Source organism: Heloderma suspectum, chromosome 1, assembly GCF_057233095.1.
Source record: "Heloderma suspectum isolate Gila_16-S chromosome 1, 16-S_ref, whole genome shotgun sequence".
NCBI lineage: Eukaryota > Metazoa > Chordata > Lepidosauria > Squamata > Helodermatidae > Heloderma > Heloderma suspectum.
Window position 1 is genome coordinate 79,052,334 of NC_139458.1, and position 23,166 is coordinate 79,075,499.

The 23,166-nt window shown below is 42.8% G+C and overlaps 1 protein-coding gene across 2 annotated transcripts; it reads left to right on the forward strand.

Moving 5' to 3' along the window:
- Positions 1–260: 260 nt before the first annotated feature.
- ATP6V1D (ATPase H+ transporting V1 subunit D) lies at positions 261–19,708 on the forward strand. Of its 2 annotated transcripts, none has more exons than XM_084848855.1 (9): positions 261–475; positions 9,696–9,813; positions 9,989–10,068; positions 10,955–11,022; positions 12,317–12,361; positions 13,757–13,860; positions 15,060–15,126; positions 16,770–16,848; positions 18,995–19,708. In XM_084848855.1, exons 2-9 carry the CDS (start codon positions 9,709–9,711, stop codon positions 19,137–19,139), a joined length of 693 nt encoding a protein of 230 aa, XP_084704981.1. In that variant the 5' UTR covers positions 261–475; positions 9,696–9,708; the 3' UTR covers positions 19,140–19,708. The 2 variants fall into 2 exon arrangements, with proteins under 2 accessions (XP_084704981.1, XP_084704972.1); XM_084848846.1 differs by lacking the exon at positions 261–475 and adding an exon at positions 5,177–5,318.
- The last annotated feature ends 3,458 nt before the right edge of the window (positions 19,709–23,166 follow it).

Consider the following 23,166-nt stretch of genomic DNA (forward strand, 5'->3'; position numbering starts at 1 on the left):
GCCTCAAACTGCGCAGCCGCCATCCCGCCTCTTCCTGCCAGATTACCCCCGGAAGCACTTTCATTCAGCGGCTCCTATAGGTCTGTGGAGCCCGGAGAGACAGAAACGCTTGGCCGCGCGACTGCAAACCTTGCTAGCTCCTGTCAGGCGGTGACTGAATTGCTTTCCCACATATAGAAAAAGTATAAAATGAGGAAGTCCGGAAACGGAACTTGTTGGTTTCTGTAGACGCATATTTCCCCCCTCCCCGTGGCAGAATTGTGAGAAAACTGAGAAATCCGGGAATGTCATGGGCTCTTTTTAGCTGAGATCTCAAGCATTAAACAATCGTCCTGCATGTGTCAATGCCAATATAGGCAACTATCCCCACACGACAGATGTGGCTTGTGTGGCTGAAAGAGAGAAAGAAGGGCGTACAACAACCCTGCAATGTAGTCCACAACTGTTAAAATTGCAGATAAGAGGGGGAGCTGAGGTAAGTTTGGTTTTCCACCCACTCTCTCACTAAATCCAGCGCTCTTGTGCCCCACTGAGTTGCATGCAGCCATGATGCATTTTTAATGTCTTAAAACTGTAAAATTTTCCACATGAAATAAGATCTGAGGGAGAAACATCAGGAACTCCTATTTTTGTTGCCATCTTATATTTGGGGGAAGGGCATGCTGCTGATCAGTTACAACTAAGCTAAAATCATGGCTGTATCTACTGTTTTTATAGGCAGCTCTCTTCCTCTGTGAGAAGCCCCAATTACAACCCTACAATGTAGTCCACATGGCAGAATTGAGTGCCTGAACTGATGTTTTCAGAAAGGGAGTCTGAAGAACTGAGGCAAATAATTGTGACAAAAAGATCAAGTTCTTGCCTTATTGACAAATTGAAAGCTAATAAATCAAAGTCCCTCACCAAAGAATTCTGAGCAAACCTAGCAGTCATGGAACAAGAGGAGAGGTCCTCTTACAGATTGGTAACTGGTTAAAGAACAGAAAGCAGAGGAAAAAGGTAAACAGTAAATTCTCCCAAAGAAGGGATTTAAATGGTGGGATCCCACAAGGATCTGTATTGGGAGCAGTGCTTTTCAGCTTGTTCATAAATGATCTGGAATTAGGAGTGAGCAGTGAGCTGGCCAGGTTTCCTGATTTCTTTCTTTATTAAATTTCTTAATCGCCCAACAGAACAATTTAAAACAGTAAAATTATATATTAAAACATTATTTAAAAATACCCTAACCCACCCCAAATGCCTGCCTGAATAACCAAGTTTTCAGTGTGTGGCGGAAGCTCATTAAAGAGGGGGCATGACGGAGTGCCCTAGGGAGGGAGTTCCACAGAGTGGGGGCCACCACAGAGAAGGCCCTCTCCCTCGTCCTCACCAGCCTAGCTGAACTGGCTGATGGGATAGAGAGAAGGCCATCGAGGCCGATCTTGTTAAGTGGCCTGTCTGATGTTGCTGGAGGCACTCCTTGAGATAGGCTGGGCCGGAATCACGTAGTGTTTTAAAGGTCAAAACCAACACCTTGAATTTGGCCTGGAAAACAACTGGTAACCAGTGCAACTCTTTCAGCCCCCTAGTGATGTGATCACGCTGGCGGCTGCCTTTAATCAGGTGAGCCGCCACTTTCTGCACCAGCTGCAGCTTCCGAACCGTCTTCAAGGGTAACCCCACATAGAGTGCATTACAGTAGTCTAGATGAGAGGAGACCAGAGCATGTACTACTGATGGGAGGAGATGGTTGGGAAGGTAGGGGCACAGCCTCCATATCAGATGGAGTTGGTACAACGCTGTCCGGCTCACGGCTGACACCTGAGCCTCCATGGACAGCTGGGAGTCTAAAATGACCCCCAGGCTGTGGACCTGGTCTTTCAAGGGTAGCCGTACCCCATTCCAGGTCAACACCAGGTCAACATCCCCCAACCTACGCTTGTCTCCCACCAAAAGTACCTTGGTCTTGTCAGGGTTCAGCTTCAGCTTATTCCTCCCCATCCAGCCACTCACCTTCTCCAGACATTTAGACAGGGATTCCACAGCCAACCCTGGTGAAGATTTGAATGAGAGGTAGAGCTGCGTGTCATGACACCGCACCCCAAACCTCCTGATGATAGCCCCCAGCGACTTCACATAAATGTTAAATAGCATCGGGGAGAGGATGAAACCCTGTGGCACCCCACAAGTGAGCGGCCACGGGTCCGACACCTCCTCTCCCAGTGCTACCCTCTGGTACCTGCTGAAGAGGAAGGAGCGGAACCACCGTAATATGTCTCCAGTGCCCATCCTGTCCAGGCAGCCCAGGAGGATACTGTGGTCAACGGTATCAAAAGCCGCTGAAAGGTCCAGGAGAACAAGGAAGGAGCATTCTCCCCTATCCAAAGCCCTCCTCATATCATCCACCAAAGCAACCAAGGCCATTTCTGTCACATGCCCAGGCCTGAAGCCCGTTTGAAATGGATCTAGATAATCGGCTTCTTCCAAGTATGCCTTCAACTGCATTGCCACCAGCCGCTCAATGAACTTGCTCAAAAATGGCAGATTCAAGAATGGGCGAAAGTTGTTCAAAACTTGGGGATCCCAGGAGGGCTTCTTTAAGAGCAGTCTTATCACTGCCTCCTTGAGGGCTGATGGCATCACCCCCTCCTCAAGGGAGGCATTCACCACTGCCCTGATCCTCTCATCCTGATGTCACCAAATTATTTAGGGTGGTTAAAGCAAAAGGGATTGTGAAGAGCTCTCCAAACTGAGAGAATGGGCATCAAAATGGCAAATGTGGTTCAACGTAAGCAAGTGTAAAGTGATGCACATTGGGGGTAAAATATCCCAACTTTGTGTATATGCTGATGGGATCTGAGCTAGCAGTGACTGACCAAGAAAGAGATCTTGGGGCTGTGGTGGAAAGCTCAGTGAAAATGTTGACCAAGTGTGTGGCTGCTGTGAAAAAGGCAAAAACTACCAATATCATACTGCCCTAATCTGTATTGCAACCACACTTGGAATGCTGTGTACAGCTCTGATCACCACACCTAAAAAAGGATATTGTAGAGCTGGAAAAAGTGCAGAAACGGGCAATCAAAATGATCAAGGAGGTGGAGCAACTCCCCTGCGAGGAAAGGTTACGATGCCTGGGACTGTTTAGCTTAGAAAAAAGGTGGGTAAGAGGGGACATGATAGAAGTGTACAATGTTATGCATGGTGTGGAGAAAGTGGATAGGGAGTCATTTTTCTCCCTCTCTCTTAATACTAGAACCTGGGGTCATCCCATGAAGATTTGGTGGGAGATTTAGGACAGATAAAAGGCAGATACTTCTCATTGTTAAACTACATAGTGATGGCCATCAATCTGGATGGCATTAAAAGGGAATTAAACAAATTCCTGGAGGAGGAGACTATCAACGACTACTACTTCTGATGGCTATATGCTTTCTCCAGTATCAGAGGCAGTATGCCTATGTACACCAGCTGTCTGGGAACATGAGTAGGAGTGTTGCACTCATATCTTACTCAAGGGCATCCCACAGGCAGCTGGTTGGCCACTGTGTCAACAGAATGCCGGACTAGATGGACCCTTTGCCTGATCCAGCATGGCTCTTGTGTTTTTGAACAAAAAATAGATTCTAGAAGTTTGACGGTGTGTGTGTGAGTCTCACATCCAAGTCTGTTATTTCAAAATCTATAGAGTGTAATAATGCCTTTATTAGGCCAGCTCAAATATCACAAAAAATGTGATTTTGTAATCTTTTGGGGTGATCGCTGAGTTGGCCTGATAATGGTATTATTACAATATATGGATTTTGGATTTTTTCTTATGGCCAACAAGGCTGCGTTTGTTTTTGGAAGGGTATGCTTATTTAACTTATATGCAGAGTACATCATGAGAAATGCCGGGTTGGATGAATCACAGGTCGGAATTAAGATTGCCGGGAGAATTATCAACAACCTCCGATATGCAGACGATACCACCCTAATGGCAGAAAGCGAAGAGGATCTCAAGAGCCTCTTGTTGAGGGTGAAAGAGGAGAGTGCAAAAGCTGGTTTGAAACTCAACATTAAAAAAACTAAGATCATGTCATCTGGCCCTATCACTTCCTGGCATATAGAAGGGGAAGAAATGGAAGCAGTGACAGATTTTACTTTCTTGGGCTCCAAGATCACCGCAGACGGTGACTGTAGCCATGAAATTAAAAGACGCTTGCTCCTTGGGAGGAAAGCTATGGCCAACCTAGACAGCATAGTAAGAAGCAGAGACATCACCTTGCCGACAAAGGTCCGTCTAATCAAAGCTATGGTTTTCCCAGTAGTAATGTATGGCTGTGAGAGCTGGACTATAAGGAAGGCTGAACGCCGAAGAATTGATGCTTTCGAACTGTGGTGCTGGAGAAGACTCTTACGAGTCCCCTGGACTGCAAGGAGGTCAAATCAGTCCATCCTAAAGGAAATCAACCCTGAGTGCTCACTGGAAGGACAGATAATGAAGCTGAAGCTCCAATATTTTGGCCACCTAATGCGAAGAGAAAACTCCCTGGAAAAGACCCTGATGCTGGGAAAGACTGAAGGCAAAAGGAGAAGGGGACGGCAGAGGATGAGATGGCTAGATAGCATCACGGATGCAATGAATATGAACTTGAGCACGCTCCGGGAGAGAGCGCAGGACAGGAAGGCCTGGCGTGCTATGGTCCATGGGGTCACGAAGAGTCGGACACGACTGAACGACTGAACAACAACAACAACAATGATTTTTCACTGCAACTTCCAGTGCAAACTATTGAAGGGTTCCATTACAGAGGATCCAGGGGGTGAAACGACCCCACTCTGCGCCCGCAGAGAATCATGACCTGTGGAGCCTGTGGAGGCTTTCCATTTTTACCGGAAGTCCAGCTTGTGCGGTACGCTAATATTTTTCTCTCCCTATGACGTACAACTAGCCAGATTCTCTGCGGCCCTGCCTGCTTCAGAGCCGATGCTCTTTCTAATCCGTTTCTCCGAGGATTCCTGCGGACTTGTCATTCGTTTTATTTTTTAATATCTATAGGCTTGGCTCTATGTTCTCCCTCGGTACAGAAACGCGACTTCCACCGTTCGGGGAGGTCATATAGCGCGAAAGGCGGGTCTTTGGCGAGGCCGCGCCTTCTCCTCAGCCAGGGGGCGGCGCTGAGCGGTGGGAAGCGGAACGGGAGGCCTCGCTGCCCTTGGCAACCAAGGGGAGTCACGTGACGGAGCCGGGAGCCCCGCCGAGGGAAGGAGCAGCGCTCGGCCTTTCTGCGGTGATCTCCCTCGACCGCCCCTGGCAGCATGTCGGGCAAGGACAGGATCGAGGTCTTCCCGTCGCGGATGTGAGTCGCGCTGTTCTACTGGCCGCTCGGGCCCGCTCCCTTTCCGCGGCTGCTCGGAGTGAGGATGGGTCAGGCGGTCTTTTGCCTGCCCCGTCCGCGCAGGTTGACCCTGATCGTTGAGAGTCGAATGAACAGTAGTTATTCTGGATTACTTAACTCGGGGTTAAATAACGTATATGGGGTATAGGATGTGACACACAACACAGTCTTGTTGCAATCCCAGCGCAGTCACTGGGAGACTTTGGGCAAGTCTTTCAGCTTTTGCTTAACATCTGCATAACTGGGGTAATAGTAATCTACATCTCAAGAGTTATGGGAAGAGTGATTGAGATTGTTGTTGTTGTTTATTCGGTCAGTCGCTTCCGACTCTTCGTGACTTCATGGACCAGCCCACGCCTTGAGATATGGAAATGTATTTAGCATTTGAGACTCAGTCCTCCCCCCCCCCCCCGCCGCCCCAATTCAGACAAGCAGGACCTATAGGTTTAAGAAAATGGGGAAGTGAAAACCAAGTTATTGCCAGGTCAGAACAGCAAGTGCTTTGTCATGTAGTCAGATGTCTTTGACAGTTATGGAACAGGATTGTCACTGTAACTGAATGCTCAGAATGTATCATAGCATGGGCACTGAATAAATATTTTTATATTTTTTGTACTGGAGAGAGAACTGAATCCTGTGCAGATTTAGATGTGCCTACGCTTATTCATTTTAGTTGGTTTAGGGTGTTTAGGATCTTTACGCTATTCGAGTATCAACTCCAAACCCTTCTATACATGTTAGGGTGCAATCCAGTGAATGACTAATCAAAAGTAAGCCCCCATAAGTTCAGTGAGATTTACTCCTAGGTAAGCGTGTATAGGTTTGCAGCCTAAGTGTTCCTAATTGTATAGATAATTATGTTGGAGACTGTTGAATATAAAAAACAGGACCCTTGCTTATTGTGATCAGACAGGCTGCTATTATTAGCTCTGGTCTTTTGGAATACTTACGCAGCCTTGTTGAATGTGACATGCCCACCCAGTGATAGTATTTTACAATTCACAAAAAGTAGAACACATTGGGCAGTATCCCATTCACTTCAGTGGGTCTACTCTGTGTAGGAGTACCATTGGATACTGTCAGAGATGTAGGTGACATTCTAATGTTTCTATACTGGGCCTGATCATGCTAATATCAAATCACATGTGGTGGTAATGCCATTGTTTCACAGTTGGAACCTTGACCTTTCAAGTGCTTTGTATGCTATAGTCTGTTTGCTGACTATCTGTCCAGTAAACTTGTAAGTTTCTAAGTAATGGAGTTTCATCATGACTTAACATAAGAACAACACATATTTTGCAAGGTTATTTCTTCCTATCGTTTCAGATAATCTCCAAAGGGAAACTTTAATATTTTAATAAAGTAGTAATAAAGTATTAACACTTTAATACTAAAAATGTGACTTGCTTCGGTCAGCAGAGAGAAGAATGAAATAATTAGGCTTAGATTAACAAAACCTATTAAGGACTTTGGTTTTCATGCCCTATGAAGGAGTAAGTGAACATACACGATCCGTTCTTAGCCACTTTTGTTATAAGTATAGATTCCAGTTGGCATAAATCTTGTGAGATCAAACACGCTTCTAGTAGGTTTGTTGAATGATGTGACACTCTTGATAGTAAACAGAACCATGTTTAAATGTACACATACAGTTTTGTTGGATCTTGTTCAAACTAGTAAATTAGTGGGACTGAGATAGGAAGGTAATGGTGCAAGCCAGTTAACACAAGAATGCAAAAACCACACCTTTGACTTTTTAAAAAATTGTTCTCTTCCTTAAGTTGATCTTCAGTTGAGGTCCTTTCTGTGATGCATGTTAACACTTTTAAGAAGTTGACATGAGATCACATTCTGTATTTCAAGTGCTTGCTGTTTAAAGTTAGTTTATCCTTAGGGCTCCAATTATTTTTCCTTGGAGATCCTTGGGAATTGTGGGTGGACACAAGAGACAAAATTCATGAGTCAGGTAAATGACTAGCCCGGGTACAGACAATTGGTCACCATGTGGCAGTTACATGTTAACTCACAGCCAGAAAATTGCAAGCATATTGGGAGATGCTAGGTGACCCGATGTTGTCTTCCTGCTCTGTAAGAATCAGTATGGCTTCTGCAAAGGAAAGTCCTGTCTCACTGACCTTTTAGAGTTTCTTGAGAATTTCAGTAAACATGTGGACTATTTGCTTGAATTTCCAAAAGGCTTCTGACAAAGTCCCTCACCAAAGACTCCTGAGCAAACATAGCAGCCATGGAATAAGAGGAGAGGCCCTCGTGCAGATTGCTAGCTGGTTAAAGAACAGAAAGTAGGAATAAATGGTAAATTCTTCCAATGGAGAAATGTAAACAATAGGATCCCACCAGGATCTATATTTGAACCAGTGCTTTTCAACTTGTTCATAAATGATCTGTCACCAAATTATTTAGGGTGGTTAAAACAAAAAGGGATTACAAAGAGCTCTCCAAATTGAGAGAATGGGCATCAACATGGCAAATGTAGTTCAATGTAAACAAGTGTAAAGTGATGCACATTAGAGTAAAATATCCGAACTTCACATATAAGCTGATGGGATCTGAGCTATTGGTGACTGGCCAAGAAAGTGATTGAAAATAATAGGAAACGAATCGAAAACAAAACTCCCAATATCATATTCCCCTTCTACAAATCTATGGTGTGACCACACTTGGAATACTGTATATAGTTCTGGTTACTGCACCTAAAAAGAATGTTGTAGAGTTGGAAAAAGGGCAGCTAAAATGATCAAGGGACTGGAGCAACTCCCCTACAAAGAAAGGTCACAACAGATGGGATTGTTTGGTTTAGAAAAAAGGCAAGTAAGGGGAGACACGACAGAGGTGTACAAAATATGCATAGTGTGGAGAAAGTGGATAGGGAGACATTTTTCTCCCTCTCTCAAAATACTAGAACCCAGGGTCATCCCATGAAGCTGATTGGTGGGAGGTTCAGGACAGATAAAAGTAAGTACTTCTTCACACAGCGCATAGTTAAACTATGGAATTCACTTCCACAAGATGTAGTGATGGCCACCAGTTTGGATGGCTTTAAAAGGGGACTGGAGAAATCCATGGAGGATAGGGCTATTGATGGCTACTAGTCCTGATGGCTATATGCTACCTCCAGTATCAGAGGCAGTGTGCCTATGTACACCAGTTGCTGGGGAACATGGGCAGGAAGGTGCTGTTGCACTCATGTCCTGCTTGTGGGTTTCCTGTGGACAGCTGGTTGGCCACTGTGTGATCAGAATGCTGGACTAGATGGACCCTTGGTTTGATCCAACATGGCTCTTCTTATGTTCTCATGATTGGATAAGTGTGGTAGCAGAGACACAGTGTTTGCTTATTGGACAATATCCAGTAAGACACAAGTGCTAACGTAAATTACATTATGCTAGTATAAGAGACCTCTAGTACAATGTCAATAATGTTAGCCAGTGTGGTGGGATTTCCTGGAAAACCACCAACGAATGCTATTGGCATTGTGCTAGAGGCCCCTTATGCTAGCGCAACATGATTTATGTTATTACTCATGTCATATTGAATCCTGTCCATTGTGTCAGTTTCCAAGTAGCTACTATGTGTCAAACAATCACAGGTATCCATGCTGCATTCAGACCTTACCTGGTATGTAGCTTTTTAAACATGGATCTCCAGATTAGAAAAAGTAATACATGAGTAGTTACGGTTCACACATAATGGCAGCAAATCATGGGTTAATTAATCTACAATTAGTAGTTAGGTGAACCGTGGGTTGTTTAACCCATGATTAACTTATTGTGCCCGGGTTCAGATGTCACATAGCATCCCCAGTTGTAGGTTGAATATTCAAAATGGCAATGGTATGCACCCGGCATGTGCCGTGGCAAATCGTTGATTGATTAACGCACGATATGCTGCCATTATGTACGAACTGGGTCACTGTGTGACATATATTATGTGGTAAACCAGTTCTGAAGTCCTCCTATCAACATTTTTGAATGTTGTAGAAGCCTCCCCATAAAAATAGTTTGTCATCCTTGCTTATTTTCCATTGGGCTTACTCTCTTGTAAGTGTGTTTAGGATTGCAAGCTAAGGCTGTAATCTTATATACATTTATCCAGGAATATACTCCATTGAACACAGCCGGGCTTACATTAGAGTAAGCAAGCATAGGGTTGTGCTGTCACTCATGTATCCTAAGTGTATGCTCAAGTCCTGTGAGTGAAAGAAGACTGTGTCTTGTTTTTAGGACTGTATCTTTTCAGAAACATTGTCCCTTTCCCATATCATCTCAGGGAGAGGATGAACAGATATTTCTCTATCTCTTCCATTTATGATTTTGGCAGGGCTCAGACCATCATGAAGGCTCGTTTGAAAGGAGCCCAGACAGGTCGCAACCTCTTGAAGAAAAAATCTGATGCGCTGACTTTGCGATTCCGGCAGATTCTAAAGAAAATTATTGAGGTAGGATGTTTTAATGTATGTCCTTTTTTTAATAGGAATTTGTTTAGCTTGCAGGAGTGAATTTTGGACTTCATTTTTTTTTTTAAAGGCCCACACTAGATGTAATTCCTATTATCAGTTGTAGCCCCTGTGTTGGTTCAGCAAGTTGTAACCTTTTGGGGGGTTGTATTTGCAGACCAAGATGTTGATGGGTGAGGTGATGAGAGAAGCTGCTTTTTCACTTGCTGAGGCAAAGTTCACAGCTGGAGACTTCAGGTAAGGCTCACAAACTCAGGGTGTGGTTGAGGGGAGTCATGTGAGACATTTTGCCCATCTTTCCTAGGAAATGAATTAATGGCCTGCTTTCCGTTTGTTGAGGAGTTTGGGAGGGAGGAAAATTCTGTAGCAGATACCATAAGAAGAAAAGGAGGAAGGCAAGCCCATAGGAAGTAAAATACATTTCAAGAGGACTCACAAAGATAAATGAAGACAGGAAAAATATTATGGGGAGAGGAGTAAAATTTGTGATTACCAAAAGGTGTTGGCTAGCATAAGAGGCAATCCAATTTTTGTGGCTTTATGTTATACCAGGAGCCATTGATTACCCTTAAACTAATATACAGTGAGTCAGTCACAGTGCATCACAGCATGTTCAGACAATCTGAAATCAGCATGGCTTGGTAATGTCATTAATTTGAATGTTATTAAAAGCACAGTTCACCATATTGCAGCCAGAAGTAAGCACTGCTGGGGCTTCAGAAAAGCTATAAAAATACTATGCATCTCTAAAATTTAACTGCCTATTTTGCAGGTATAAATCATCTCAACTATCACACATAGATAAGAAAAGTGACACTGCATCTTTAATGCTTCAGGAACTTGAACCATCAGTTCAAGAGTGTGAACCATCAGAACCATTCTTCATAGGTTATTAAGATATTGTGTCTTGTGTGCATTTCCATGGGACGAAGCCCCATAACTGGGACTAACTTCTGACTGTGTAAGGTTTAAAGATGGTGTGCTTGTCTGTTACCTGTAAAACTACAATACAAAAATAAATAATAACCTCCAGGAAACCAAACAAACTGATTGATAGTTGTTTCCACACATTGTTGAGAAATGCATATAATACTTCAAAATGAAAGTTCTTTTGTTTCTGCAGTACTACTGTGATTCAGAATGTGAATAAAGCTCAAGTCAAGATCAGAGCCAAGAAAGACAATGTAGCAGGTGAGATCAGGGGTCCCCAACCTTTCTGGGCCCATGGGCACGTTTGTAATGATAAGAAAGTGTTATGGGCACTGTCACAAAATGACTGCTGTGGCAGGGAGGCACAAACTTGCTGCTATGGGGGTGTGAACAATCACAATATGAACTTCTGCAGCTCATTTTACATAAGGTGAACTAGTGAACCTCAAAGATAAGTAACTTGCCTAAGATCCTGAGTGCAAGGCAGAACTGGGGTCTGAGCCCCCAAACACAAGGCCACTCCTTTGAACCCAATTTTCTTTTCCAACAAAACACCCATTTTACAAATTTTAATTTCCCCAAATTTTCTAAGCAAATTCCTCTAAAATTAATACAACACCCATACATGCATGTTCACCCTTTCACTCCCAGAATCACCACCAGTCAGGCCTTGGCTCCTGTTTTTTTTGCTTTCCTCAGGCCCTGGCTCCTCCTTACCCCATCCCTTGCCTACCTTGCCTGTTTCTACCAAGGCACAGCCACTTGCTTGCTATATCCTCCCTCAGAAGGGCTTTAATTGGACACTACCAGCAGAGAACGAGAACAGTTCTGATTGGTCTCTTTCTTCTCTCTGCGACTAGTGTCTAATTAGAACTCTCTCTTCACTCCTTTCTTCTTTCCTGACTCTGTTGGCCATTCAGAATGCTAGGAGGGCCTGAGATAAGCTGGGGCTCAGCAGCCATTATAACTCATAACTGCATGGTGAGGGAAGCAGAGAGCATTGGTAGGTCTCTGTGGGCACGCTGTTACCTGCAGGCACTGTGTTGGGGATCCCAGTCCTAGATAATCATACTATGACTATGTCATAGGTGTATTTAAGTCCTGGGAAAATCTTGATAATATTTGGTACATTTCGTAATAGGAACATGCATTTGTTTTTTGCAAACATTTTAGGCTATCAGTTTGTGGAATTAGTTTTCTGAATACAGTGAACACATTTGAGACACAGTGTACAGTTCAGATGTAATATTCCTGAATCAGCAAACTGGTTTGTTGGAACGAGAACAAGTGATGAGCTCAAATGCTCCCCTCATGTGCTTGGCTTCAGAGGAGATTTCCTGGTTTGTTTAAGCCAAGGTGTCCTGTTACATTTGAACCAGGGAACTGTGATTTAACACTCCTTATAAACCAGGATCAATCCCTGGGTCAAAAGAGCATCAATTTCAGCACCCAAAGGATATAGTCAGGACCCATAAGAGAGAACTAGGTGGAGGCTGGAATGGAAATTGGGAAATGTAATGTATTACTTACACAAGCTATTGTGTGGCTTTTACAGGTGTGACCCTGCCAGTTTTTGAACATTACCAAGAAGGAGGAGATAGTAAGTAAGAATAACCTTTTTTTATTTATCTCTCAAGAAGGCTTTAGTGTGAGCTTAGCTTCGATAAGCTATGTTTAATTGAACGTCCTGGAAAACTTACGCTTCTGTCATTGCCCAATGATATAACAGACAACATGGGGCTTTTTACAGCTTTCCTGTAAAGGTTTGTCCAATTTTATCTGATGAGGTTGTTTTCAGGTGCTGGAGGAGAGGTTAATATGTGAAAGTAGATAGAAGATATTTGTCTTAAATCTGGGGCCTGATTCAGCCAGGACCCACACCAAACAGATTCAAAGGTACCAATATGACTCATGTCCACTTGTGTGAAAGAATGATAGTTTATTGATGGACAATGGATGCAGATAATAAAATCAAAGAAAAGCTTACAGATTCCCCTCAGCTTGAAGCTGTAGTTGTCCTGGTTCCCTTGAAGCAACAGGCATCGTCCCCGAGGCTGTTTTCCTGAGTAGGTGGCACGCCTTCCCCTCTCAAGTGAGAACAGGTAGCAGGCCAATCTGTCCAGAATTTATAGAGCTTGTGTCACTGAGTTAAAGACTGTCACAAGACACACCTACATTTCCCTTCCTTCACCAAGGAGGAGAAAGGGGGCCTTAATTTCTTGACAAGAAAGAAAGTTTCTCACAGCAGAGAAAGGAAAATTCTTAACAGCTGAAAAGTATGAACTGTGCAAGACAGCTACTGTGCATTATCTAACTTTTGTTAGCAGCAAAAGTGCTGATCTTCATTGTACAGCTATAATATTTATGTATGTATGTATTTATTGCATTTATATCCTGCCTTTTTTCCACTTGCAACGAACCCAAGGTGGCTTACATTATCCTCCTCATCTCCATTTTATCCCACAGACAGAAAGCTATAAGAACCAACTCTAATGTTATTGTATTTGCCAGGTACTTTACCAAATGTGTACATATGCTGCTAGACACTGCATATGACTCAGTGCAAGTTCACACCTGACTCCTTGTCATTCTTCCGAAACTAAATCCAGTACAATATCCAAGACTTCCCCACCATCCCTTGAGCATCTGATTTCCTTTTAGGTGCAATCCTAAGTTTGGGGAATCAATTGAAGTCTTGCTATTTACTTTAGTAAGGTCAAGATCACACTCTTTATAAGTATTTGTATTTTTCTTATTAGAACTGGAAACTTGAGAAGAGTGGCTTGGCAACTCATGCTTGGAACCCTCCCCCCATCGTTGTTGTTGTTGCTGTTGTTGTTGTTGTTGTTGTTGGGAGAAGGGTTCCAAGCATGAGAGAGTTGGCAAGCCACTCATCTAAGGTTCCATTAAAGTTCTCTGGTGATTTATTGTTATGTTTGAAATTTGATTTTGCTCCATGATGAGGCCACTAACTGTATTGGATGAATTCTTTCAGGTTATGAGCTGACTGGTTTAGCCAGAGGTGGGGAACAGCTGGCCAAACTAAAAAGGAACTATGCCAAAGCAGTAGAGCTGCTTGTCGAACTGGCCTCCCTTCAGGTAGGTGGAAGAAGAAAACTGTCCACAGGATATTTATTTATTTATTTAAAATATTTCTAGGCTGCCTTTCAGGGCAGGGGCCCTCCCAAGGCAGTAGGACCATGTTACTGGGCATCAACCAAAGGTTTGTAGTGGTGCACTTGGTACAATCCTTAAAGAAGATCTTACTACTTAGTGAGGTCTTTTAGTATCTGCACCTCCTCTGACACATTCAACTGCATTTGTTCCTCAGAAGGCAAGAGCAGCTGTGTGCTGTTCTCCAACCCAGTGACTGAGCTGTATGGGTTAGCTGGCGGTGGTACTGCAGCAGGTGTAAGCAAGTGGTGTTAGGTTAAGGGAAAAATAGATTGCAGAACACTGGTTTGCTGACAACTGCACAGACTCCACCTTGTATTGTGATTCTCCTGGAGTCTAACTTCTTTTGAGAGGAGCTCATAACTCTCTTGTAGACTTGTATAATCTGCCTGTTAGCTGGTCCACCAGTGTGTGCTCACATTTATGCGCATAGAAACATGTTGTATAATAAGTCCTTTCCCAGGCCATTGTAACTATGAGTTACATAGCTCCCAGAATCTCTAGCCATTGGCTGTGGCTTATGGGACCTGTAGTCCAAAACATCTGGAGGGCACCAGATTGCCTACACCTGGTATCAGCTATAGCAGCCATCTCCAACCTGGTGCCCTCCAGATGTTTGGATCAGTTCCCATCAGCCCCAGCCAGTATGGTCTGGCATTCTGAGAGTTGTACTCCAAAACATCTGGAGGGTACCAGGTTAGGGAAGGCTAGGCTATAGGATCCTCTTACCTGTGCCAGAGTTAGACAAATTCCACTCCCCACCTCCAACCCTAACGCCATTCTAGCTTAGATTTGTAAGTCAACACTTTGGCTGGTGGGAGTGAGGGAGCCTGTTCGGTGTCCTGCCACCCCCCGTACCAATCTGGTACAGAAAAAGCTGCACCAGTAAGCTTGGAAGACTGGGCTGCCAGTTAATGTTCTCTTTAGGGAAGTCTGTATGCAAAATGCCTGGTGAGTGACCACATCAGCATCATGCCAAGCCAGTTTGATCTTTGATCACAATGGAAGTCTCAAATATTTATGTAAACATGCCTTTGGCTCTTGGGAACTCAGTCCTAGGCAATCTGCCATGTCTCTGGCAAAAATATTTCCTCATTTTGTACTCCATTTTTTGCTTTCCATAGACTTCATTTGTTACCCTGGATGAAGCTATCAAGATAACAAACAGGCGTGTGAATGCTATTGAACATGGTAAGTGAAAGAAGCTAATCCTTCAGTGCTGTTGAGCATAGATAGGCAATGTTGTTTAGCTTTGGGCAATATGGAAAGCAGTGGGATGTTTCTCTGCTTACTGTAGAATCGGTATCTGCCCACCCTATATCAGGTAATAGATTGTGCTCCATATGCACCAAGCTATTCAGAGTCACAGTGATGGAGAGAATTTTCATGACCCCATTTCATATTAATATCTTGAAGGAGAATAGGAATCCAGATGAAATCTCCCTAACACGACCTTTTTTCTACACCACTTCAGGACATGATACAATCCAGCGTTCAAGCTTTACATTCCAATAATGCCCTGGAAAACTATTTCTTGAGCAGGGAATCTGAGATTGGAAGATTGAACAATGCTTCAAGCACTATAGTTTGTGTATTTTCTATTCAATACTCTCTCCATAGATACCATGGCTAAACCAAACCCCCAATCTCAAATGTCTATGGAAATATGTCCTGTTAGTTTAGATCAGGAGTGGGCAACTTTGGGAGGCCCGGGGGCCACTTTTCATTTCCCAGACCAGCTACCTGCTGCATTCCTGCTGCTGCTGTGCTGCCAGAATTTGGTGGTGCAGTGGCAAAAAAACCCTTGATACTTTGCTCCCAAATTTTGACAGCAACCCGCTACAGAAGCTTAAAAGGACAAATTTAGCTTGTTTTCAAGCTAAATCTATCCCTTTTAAGCCTTGGTAGTGGTTTGCTGCCAAAATCTGGTGGCAGATTGCTAGGGTTTTTGCTGCTTCTGTTGCACCACCAAATTTCGATGGCGTGGTAGGGGCCACACTGGAGAGTGGGGGGTTGCATGTTGCCCACCCTGGTTTAGATGAAATGGTGGGTCAATTTTCTATAACTATCATATGACCCTTGGCATTTCTTTACTTCAGGGGAAGTAGAAGGCCTGTTATAGCCTGACTTTGATGAAATAGTTGCTTGGATATTGCTCTATTGTACTATCAGATTAACTTATCACAGCAAAAAGCTAACTTTTTCTTTACCTTGTCATACACTGGCCATTGATCTGGGCATATAGTATAATTACCAAATGATTGTTTTGCTATGCATCTAAGTGTAACATCTTAGTCTAGCAGGGAGGCCACCACAGACCGTGAGTTTCATTTTAGTGCTGTGAAGTCCTTACATCCATGTAAACATGTTTAAGAGCAGGGTGCCAGAGTTGTAGGATCCTTAGAAAAATCTTTGTGTGTTAACGTATGTTACAATTAAATACAGGTGTTACCACAAGGTGTTGTGATGCCCATCAACCTGGACAGCTTTAAAAGGGGATTAGGCAAATTTATGAAATATAAGGCTTTCAATGGCTACTGGTCATCATGATGGCTATGTATTACCTCCATTATCAGAAGTAGTATCCTCTGAATACCAGTTGCTGGGGAACACAAATGGGAGTGTGCTGTTGCATTTATGTCCTCTTGTGGGCTTCCCGTATGCATCTGGTTGGCCACTGCACAAACAGAATGCTGGACTAGATAAGGCCTTTGGTCTGATCCAGCAGGGCTGTTCTTTAGTGTCTGTCACTCACTAGGGTATCTAGGTTTGTATATGGTTGTCCTCATTGTGTTTATAATCATATCTGCTAATAACGTGTCACTTTCTCATAGTGATTATTCCCAGGATTGAACGTACACTTTCTTATATCATAACTGAGTTGGATGAAAGGGAGCGAGAGGAGTTCTACCGGTAAGTGACTTGCCAATCCAAAAATGGAGCATTTGGGGCAGAATCCAGTGTTGTGCAAATGGTCACTTGTGAGATAGGATTTTTCCTCTGCCCCTGTAGCTGTCCCAAAATCTGCTCCCAAGGGCAGCCCTCCAGAGCAGATTTTCAGGGCATGCGTTGGGCTGTGGGGGATCATCCCCCTTCCAGTTCCACTGATGGAAGTAGTTCTGTCAGTGGAACAACTTAATTGGATTTCACCCATTGAATCTGGAAAAATATTTGGTGTGGTTTGTAGACATCAAATGCAGGATATGAAAAAGTGCATTTAAAATCATATTATACATCATTCTAGTATTCTGGTTATTTAGGACATGGGAGTTGCTTCAGGTAAACACAGAAATCTATTATAGCAGTAAGGTACCTGGATTCTAGGTTGGCTTGATAAACACTTTTTCTTTCAGACTTAGCTTTTTTTTTTTTTTCTGCAAGTGATTCTATTTGAGCATCCTCAGGGACAATCATGTGGAGAAACACTAGTGTGAACTGGGTTGTTTTATAATGTACCCAAGAATGTTTGTTATTGGGTAGATTAAAAATATAATAAATAAATATAAACACATGGGTATAGCCATGACCCCAGTTTCTGTGACTTCGTTTGCACTTCCCTAGCCTTTGTGGTCTTAGGAATCACTGTTGACCACTGGAGGCTATGTTGTCATACAGCCTGGTTCATGTTGCTGTCCCTCTACAAGATCCTGTATTGTGGGACAATTGGTAGAGAGTCAGTGGAGAAGTAGCCAGCTTGCATTTGTGACATGCTCCAAAGCTTTAAGTGAAGTGGTATATAAGGCATAAGTAGGTGCTATACAGCACATGTATGTTTGGTGTAAAATATTTTGTACTACGGAAGCAATCTTCTCCTAGTTACAACCATTTTGGGTAAACGGTTACTTGATTTAGACTGTTTTTAGCATAGTCTAGAACGTATATTATGTGTGTATGTTTGTGTGTTGATTACTGACCTGCATTCTTTTGAAAGAAAAATATTGTGCATGAGCTGAAATTTGCCAAGGTCATTAAAACAACATTGTTTTGATCCTCTCCTGTGAGCCATGAAGTGGGCACATCAGCTTATGGGCTCTCTTAAACATTCCAGTGCTTTGTGTCAGTGTTACGCTTGTTTTGTACAAGTGTTGGAACAAAAGCATTGGCAGAAAAGATGCAGAATCTTTTCAGGCCTGTTGAACCAGCTGTGTCCTAGTAGTAAGAATGGTGTGGAGGATTGCCTGGCAAACAGGGCAGAGCTGATTGGGGTTGTCACATTCTTAGCTATTAACTGCAGAAGCAACTAAGTGTTCAAGCCAATTTTTTAAAAAATGCCAAAGCAGCAGCCAATTAAGGCTGCAAATGAGTCCAAACAAGATACTGTAGAAGGGGGTGCTGAGGTGAAAGGTGTTGTGTGCTGTATGGAGCGCATGAACCCTTTTTAACACCCTTTTGCATGCCCACCTCCAAAAGTCAGCAAAAACGGTGCATTTTGCACAGGGAGAAAATATTAATGTTTTGTGGAAAATGTTGTGAAACAGTGGGGTTTCACAAATGTTTGTGAAACCCTACTTCGCACTAGGCTCCACATTACTGTTAGATCACAAAGAAGAGAAATGGGTTCTCAGGATGCAAAAATAAATTTATTTTTGCATCCTGAGAACCCATTTCTCTTCTTCGTGATCTTCTTTGGATGCTCGCCTCCTTCTGTTTTCCACATTACTGTCAACATCCCATCATGGTAACAAGAGAATTCAATACAAGTTCAGTGACCATTGTGGGTGGATGCAGCACCCACACATAGAGGGTCCCCCATATGGTATAAAAGAGTTGTTTCCTCCTCTTCCAGTGCACAGCAGGCATGAAGCACACCAGGCTACTACAGGGAATGAGTGATAAACACCTCCTACATCCCTATCCAGCTAGCCTCCCTTTTCTTGGAGGTTAATTAGTTATCCTAGCCCTTCCAAAAACATAGTGACAGGTTGTTTGGGGGGGGGGGGGGAGAAATCCAGGTAATGATCTTGTCACACTTCCTATGTAAAAAAAAAAAAAAGAAAAAGAACCAAGTAATAAGCGATTTAACAGCATTAGCAATCTCTTGGATCACCTTGCTCTGCAGATTAAAAAAGATCCAAGAGAAGAAGAAGATACTGAGAGAGAAGAATGAAAAACAGCAAGAATTACGGAAGGCTGCTGGAGAGCAAGAACGTGAACCAGCCAATTTGCTTGCAGAAGAAAAAGATGAGGATCTTCTTTTTGAGTAACTATATGTATAGTATGTGACTGAGAGCAGAGCGTTTGAGATACAGTTCTGGTTACACAGTGGTGCTTCTTTATGTTGTGGCTCTCTATGTGGTGTATTAGCCTGAACTTTCCACTTATGCTGGTTTTATTCCAGGAATGTTTAATTAATTACATGCATGTGGCAGGAACACTTCCAGTTCTACTTTCCTTTCTCCATTTCATTCCTTCAGCAGAGAAGAGTTGGTGCACTTGCTTCTGCTGTTCTCTCAGCTATACTTAGACTCCCTGTTCTCCTTTTCTCATATACTGCCAAATTCTTGTGAGCAAAATTTTGTTTTAACTTGCTTTGTGTTCACAGGTGAAAGCAATCGTAACAACTGTACAAACTTACTAAATGAACAAGATTTTTGTCAAAACTTGATTGAAAAGAACTGTAGCTATGTTTTCCTTGTTTTCCTTTCCTAAAAGGAAGGAACAATTTCCATTTCAAGTTGTATCTGTCAATTCATTTATGCTGTAAAGTCAGTAAAGGAATATGTCTGAACTCAGGTTGCTTGTTTTTGTCAAATGTCCATTAAATCTTTGAAATAAGGGGATGGAGAGCAGCAGTCTGCACAGGATTTCTTCCTGCATCTAAGCAAATATATTCAGCTCTGCAGTAGGCATCCCCATGTCAAATTTTCCCAGCCTGCGTTATGACATCCAGTTGTGGCGAAGAGGCAGGGAAACTCTCATTTGACTCCCACTGGCAGGAGGTGGGGGGAAACGTGTTTGCAGCACAGGGTAAGTTATCCTAGGTAATAGAGGGATGTTTTTGGTGGCATGTCTCTGTTTTTGCAGAATATGTTCTGCCTTTGGGCTGTGGCTAAAAACAGAGTAGTAATCTCAATGTACAACTTTGCATTTCCACGGGACTTCAAATTAACCCACAGTGGTGCCCGTACTCTCTACAGGGGCAGCATTAGTAATTTAGCAGTTAGCTACACAGCTATGGTGGTGTAATGTCATCCTGTACTGCATTGTAACTGTTTTCTTTCTCCCAGCTGTTAAAAGTGCTCCTAGTTTGACTGAATTAGGAGCATAGAAAGCTCCTGAGTAGATCTGTTCTCTTGGGTGTGGTATGGGTTAGGTGCCCAGTCTAGTATAGCAATTGAAAGATGACTGGATATAGATGTTTTGTGAAGGAAACACCATACAGTTTGCTCTAAATATGTAACCAAGTTTGCAACTCTGCTTCATTCTAGCAGGTATTGGCAAGTACCATTAAGTGAAATAATTAAGACAGAGATCGTTGGCATCAAGTTTTATACATACAAAATTGGTACAATTAGGTAATAAACATAGTAACTAAAACAGAAGCCAATTTTGATCTATCTACTGAACTAGATCTGTTCGAGTAGTGAAATAAATTGGCAATAATGATAAAACTGAAACCTTATGCTTTAAGCAGCATAAGGCAATGTCACTTCAGGTCTTCTTGGCTTGCTGTGGGAATGCACTAGTAGAGTTAAAATTGCCTCAAGATGCTTCTTGTGTTTGCCTATCACCGACTAAAAAGAAGCAGCAAGACACATGATGAACCAATAAATGATAGCGGTATTACTTAAGGAGCTTAAGAGGATAAATATCGAGCAAACACTTTTTGTGCTTTTGTGTTAAAGCAAGACAAGTCAACAAGGCTCCAGAGCCTGGGTTGTATCCAATGCTGGTTGTCCACCAGTAGACCCAACAGCTGTGGTGGAACAGATTCCCACTTCTCCCAGCTCTGCTTCAGAGGGCTGGGGACACTTCCACAGCAGATTTGGGGAGTGCAGTGGGGAGGAGAGCTAGGGGAAGTGCTACGCTATGAGCAGAAGTCTGTTCGTGTGATGTTGAATGTAGGCCGTAATCTCTAAATCTTCAGTTATGCCTCAACTTTTGATTCTAAGTAGAATCATAGAATAGTAGGGTTGGAAGGGGCCTATAAGACCATCGAGTCCAACCCCTTGCTCAATGCAGGAATCTAAGTCAAAGCATCCCTGGCAGATGGCTGTCCACCTTCATCTTGAATGCCTCCAGTGTGGGAGAGCCCACTACCTACCTAGGGAATTAGTTCCATTGTTGTATTGCTCTAACAGGAAGTTTTTCCTGATGTTCAGCCGGAATCTGGCTTCCTGTCACTTGAGCCCATTATTCCGTGTCCTGAACTCTGGGATGATCGAGAATAGAGCCTGGCCTTAATCTCTGTGACAGCCTTTCAAGTACTTGAAGAGCGCTATCATATCTCTCCTCAGTCTTCTCAAGGCTAAACATGCCCAGTTCTTTCAGTCTCTCTTCATAGGGCTTTGTTTCCAGTCCCCTGATCATCTTTGTTGCCCTCCTTTGAACCCTCTCCAGCTTGTCTGCATCCTTCTTAAAGTGTGGTGCCCAGAACTGGACACAGTACTCCAGATGAGGCCTAACCAGTGCTGAGTAGAGGTGAACAGTACTTCCTGGGATTTGGAAGCTATACTTCTATTAATTCAGCCCAAAATAACGCACGCGCGTTTGTGTGTGTGTGAGAGACACACACAGACATAAATATTTGCTAATACAGCATATTTACTTCTATTTCAATTTTCTGTTTCAATTTCAGCCAGAATAATTTATTTAAATAGTAAATACTTTTGTCTTTATTGAATTTAACACTAACCATCTGCAACTCAACCACTTCCATTCTTCCATCCTACTTTTTAAACTCAAGGTGGTCATCTTACGTGCAGCATTTTTAGTCAGGGTGAGGGTAGTACCTTGTATCCCCTTCAACTTGATCGCATAAATGCTAATTTTCCTCCACTAGATATAGCTTTGTTATGCCATCTTGCTCCTGTACTAGCAAGATTGTGATTTAGGGTATCTATCCCAACTACTGTAACATAATTTAGATCAAAATACTTCACGTGCTTTGCAGTATCCATGTTCCACTTGATTACTGGAGAATTCTTCTGAACAAGGCTTTCAAAATTACCAACATCTGAAAGTTTAGGAACCATTGTAGTAGGGCCAGATAATGTGAAACACAGGGTGATTTTACATGCTTAGAAGTTACTGGCTGTTGAGATAAGACTGCTTATATGTGTATCCTTGCAAAGGGCTGCTTTGTTTCCTCTTTGTCATGTTTTAAAAGCAATAGGATTGTGATACTAATCTTCCCTTGGCAAACATCCATCCTTAGTTTATATGATAAGATTACAGACACTTTCTCTTACCCTTCCTGTTTTACAGAGGCAGGCTACACTCTACACAAAAAATAGCACTACAGCTAGAAGGGAAGCATCACATGAGGAATGGGGGTAGGGTCAGAAAAAGACAAGGTAACTCTAACGTGTGATTGGAAGCATTTAACATGAGTTCTGAGTTTAAAATAAGATTTACACAGGACAAATAGAAACCTATATACTCAGTTCTCCCTCTCTCCTGCCCTCCCAAAAGGTTGGGCAAGTTTGCAGAAGGGGGTAAGATTCTGGTGTATACAAAGCATACACTTTATATGCAATATGAGTAAGTAGTGACCTTTATTTCTGGAAAGCAAATAATAATGGTGCAAGATAAGCTAATTCCTTTCCAAAGGATAGTGAACAACCTCCACAATTAAACACATGTAATATTCAAGTTTCATTTTTCAGTTAAGTACCTTAATTGTCATCATGATGTTACAAATTGAGCCTGAAGTATTAAGCCAGATTTAAATTATGCTGAAATGTAAAAAGCAAGAAGGGTTTTGTAGTATCCTTAGACCCACTTCACACATTATCATGATGCAGTTGCCCCTGGAGCTAAATCATATAGCTACCTTTCTATGACATTAGTTACCCATGGAAAGATGAGGTAGTGCAGTTTTGGGGGAAGTATTCTACCCGGATAAAATGCACAGAGGGCCTTCGATACCACTCCCAAATAATCTTTAGTCTGCTAATGTGTGAAGAATCGGTGCCCTATAGATAAATGCTTGCATTGACAGCTTGCTTACTATGATTAAGATTGCATATATGGTACTGAATGTCAAGAGGGCTTCAGACTAGAACCGTG

Excerpts from the sequence above, each read along its gene's own strand:
- ATP6V1D (XM_084848846.1), top strand. The coding sequence starts at position 5,278 with ATGTCGGGCAAGGACAGGATCGAGGTCTTCCCGTCGCGGAT. Across the intron at positions 5,319-9,695 it reads GAGGTCTTCCCGTCGCGGAT|GGCTCAGACCATCATGAAGG; the intron begins GTGAGTCGCGCT and ends TGATTTTGGCAG. Across the intron at positions 9,814-9,988 it reads TTCTAAAGAAAATTATTGAG|ACCAAGATGTTGATGGGTGA; the intron begins GTAGGATGTTTT and ends TTGTATTTGCAG.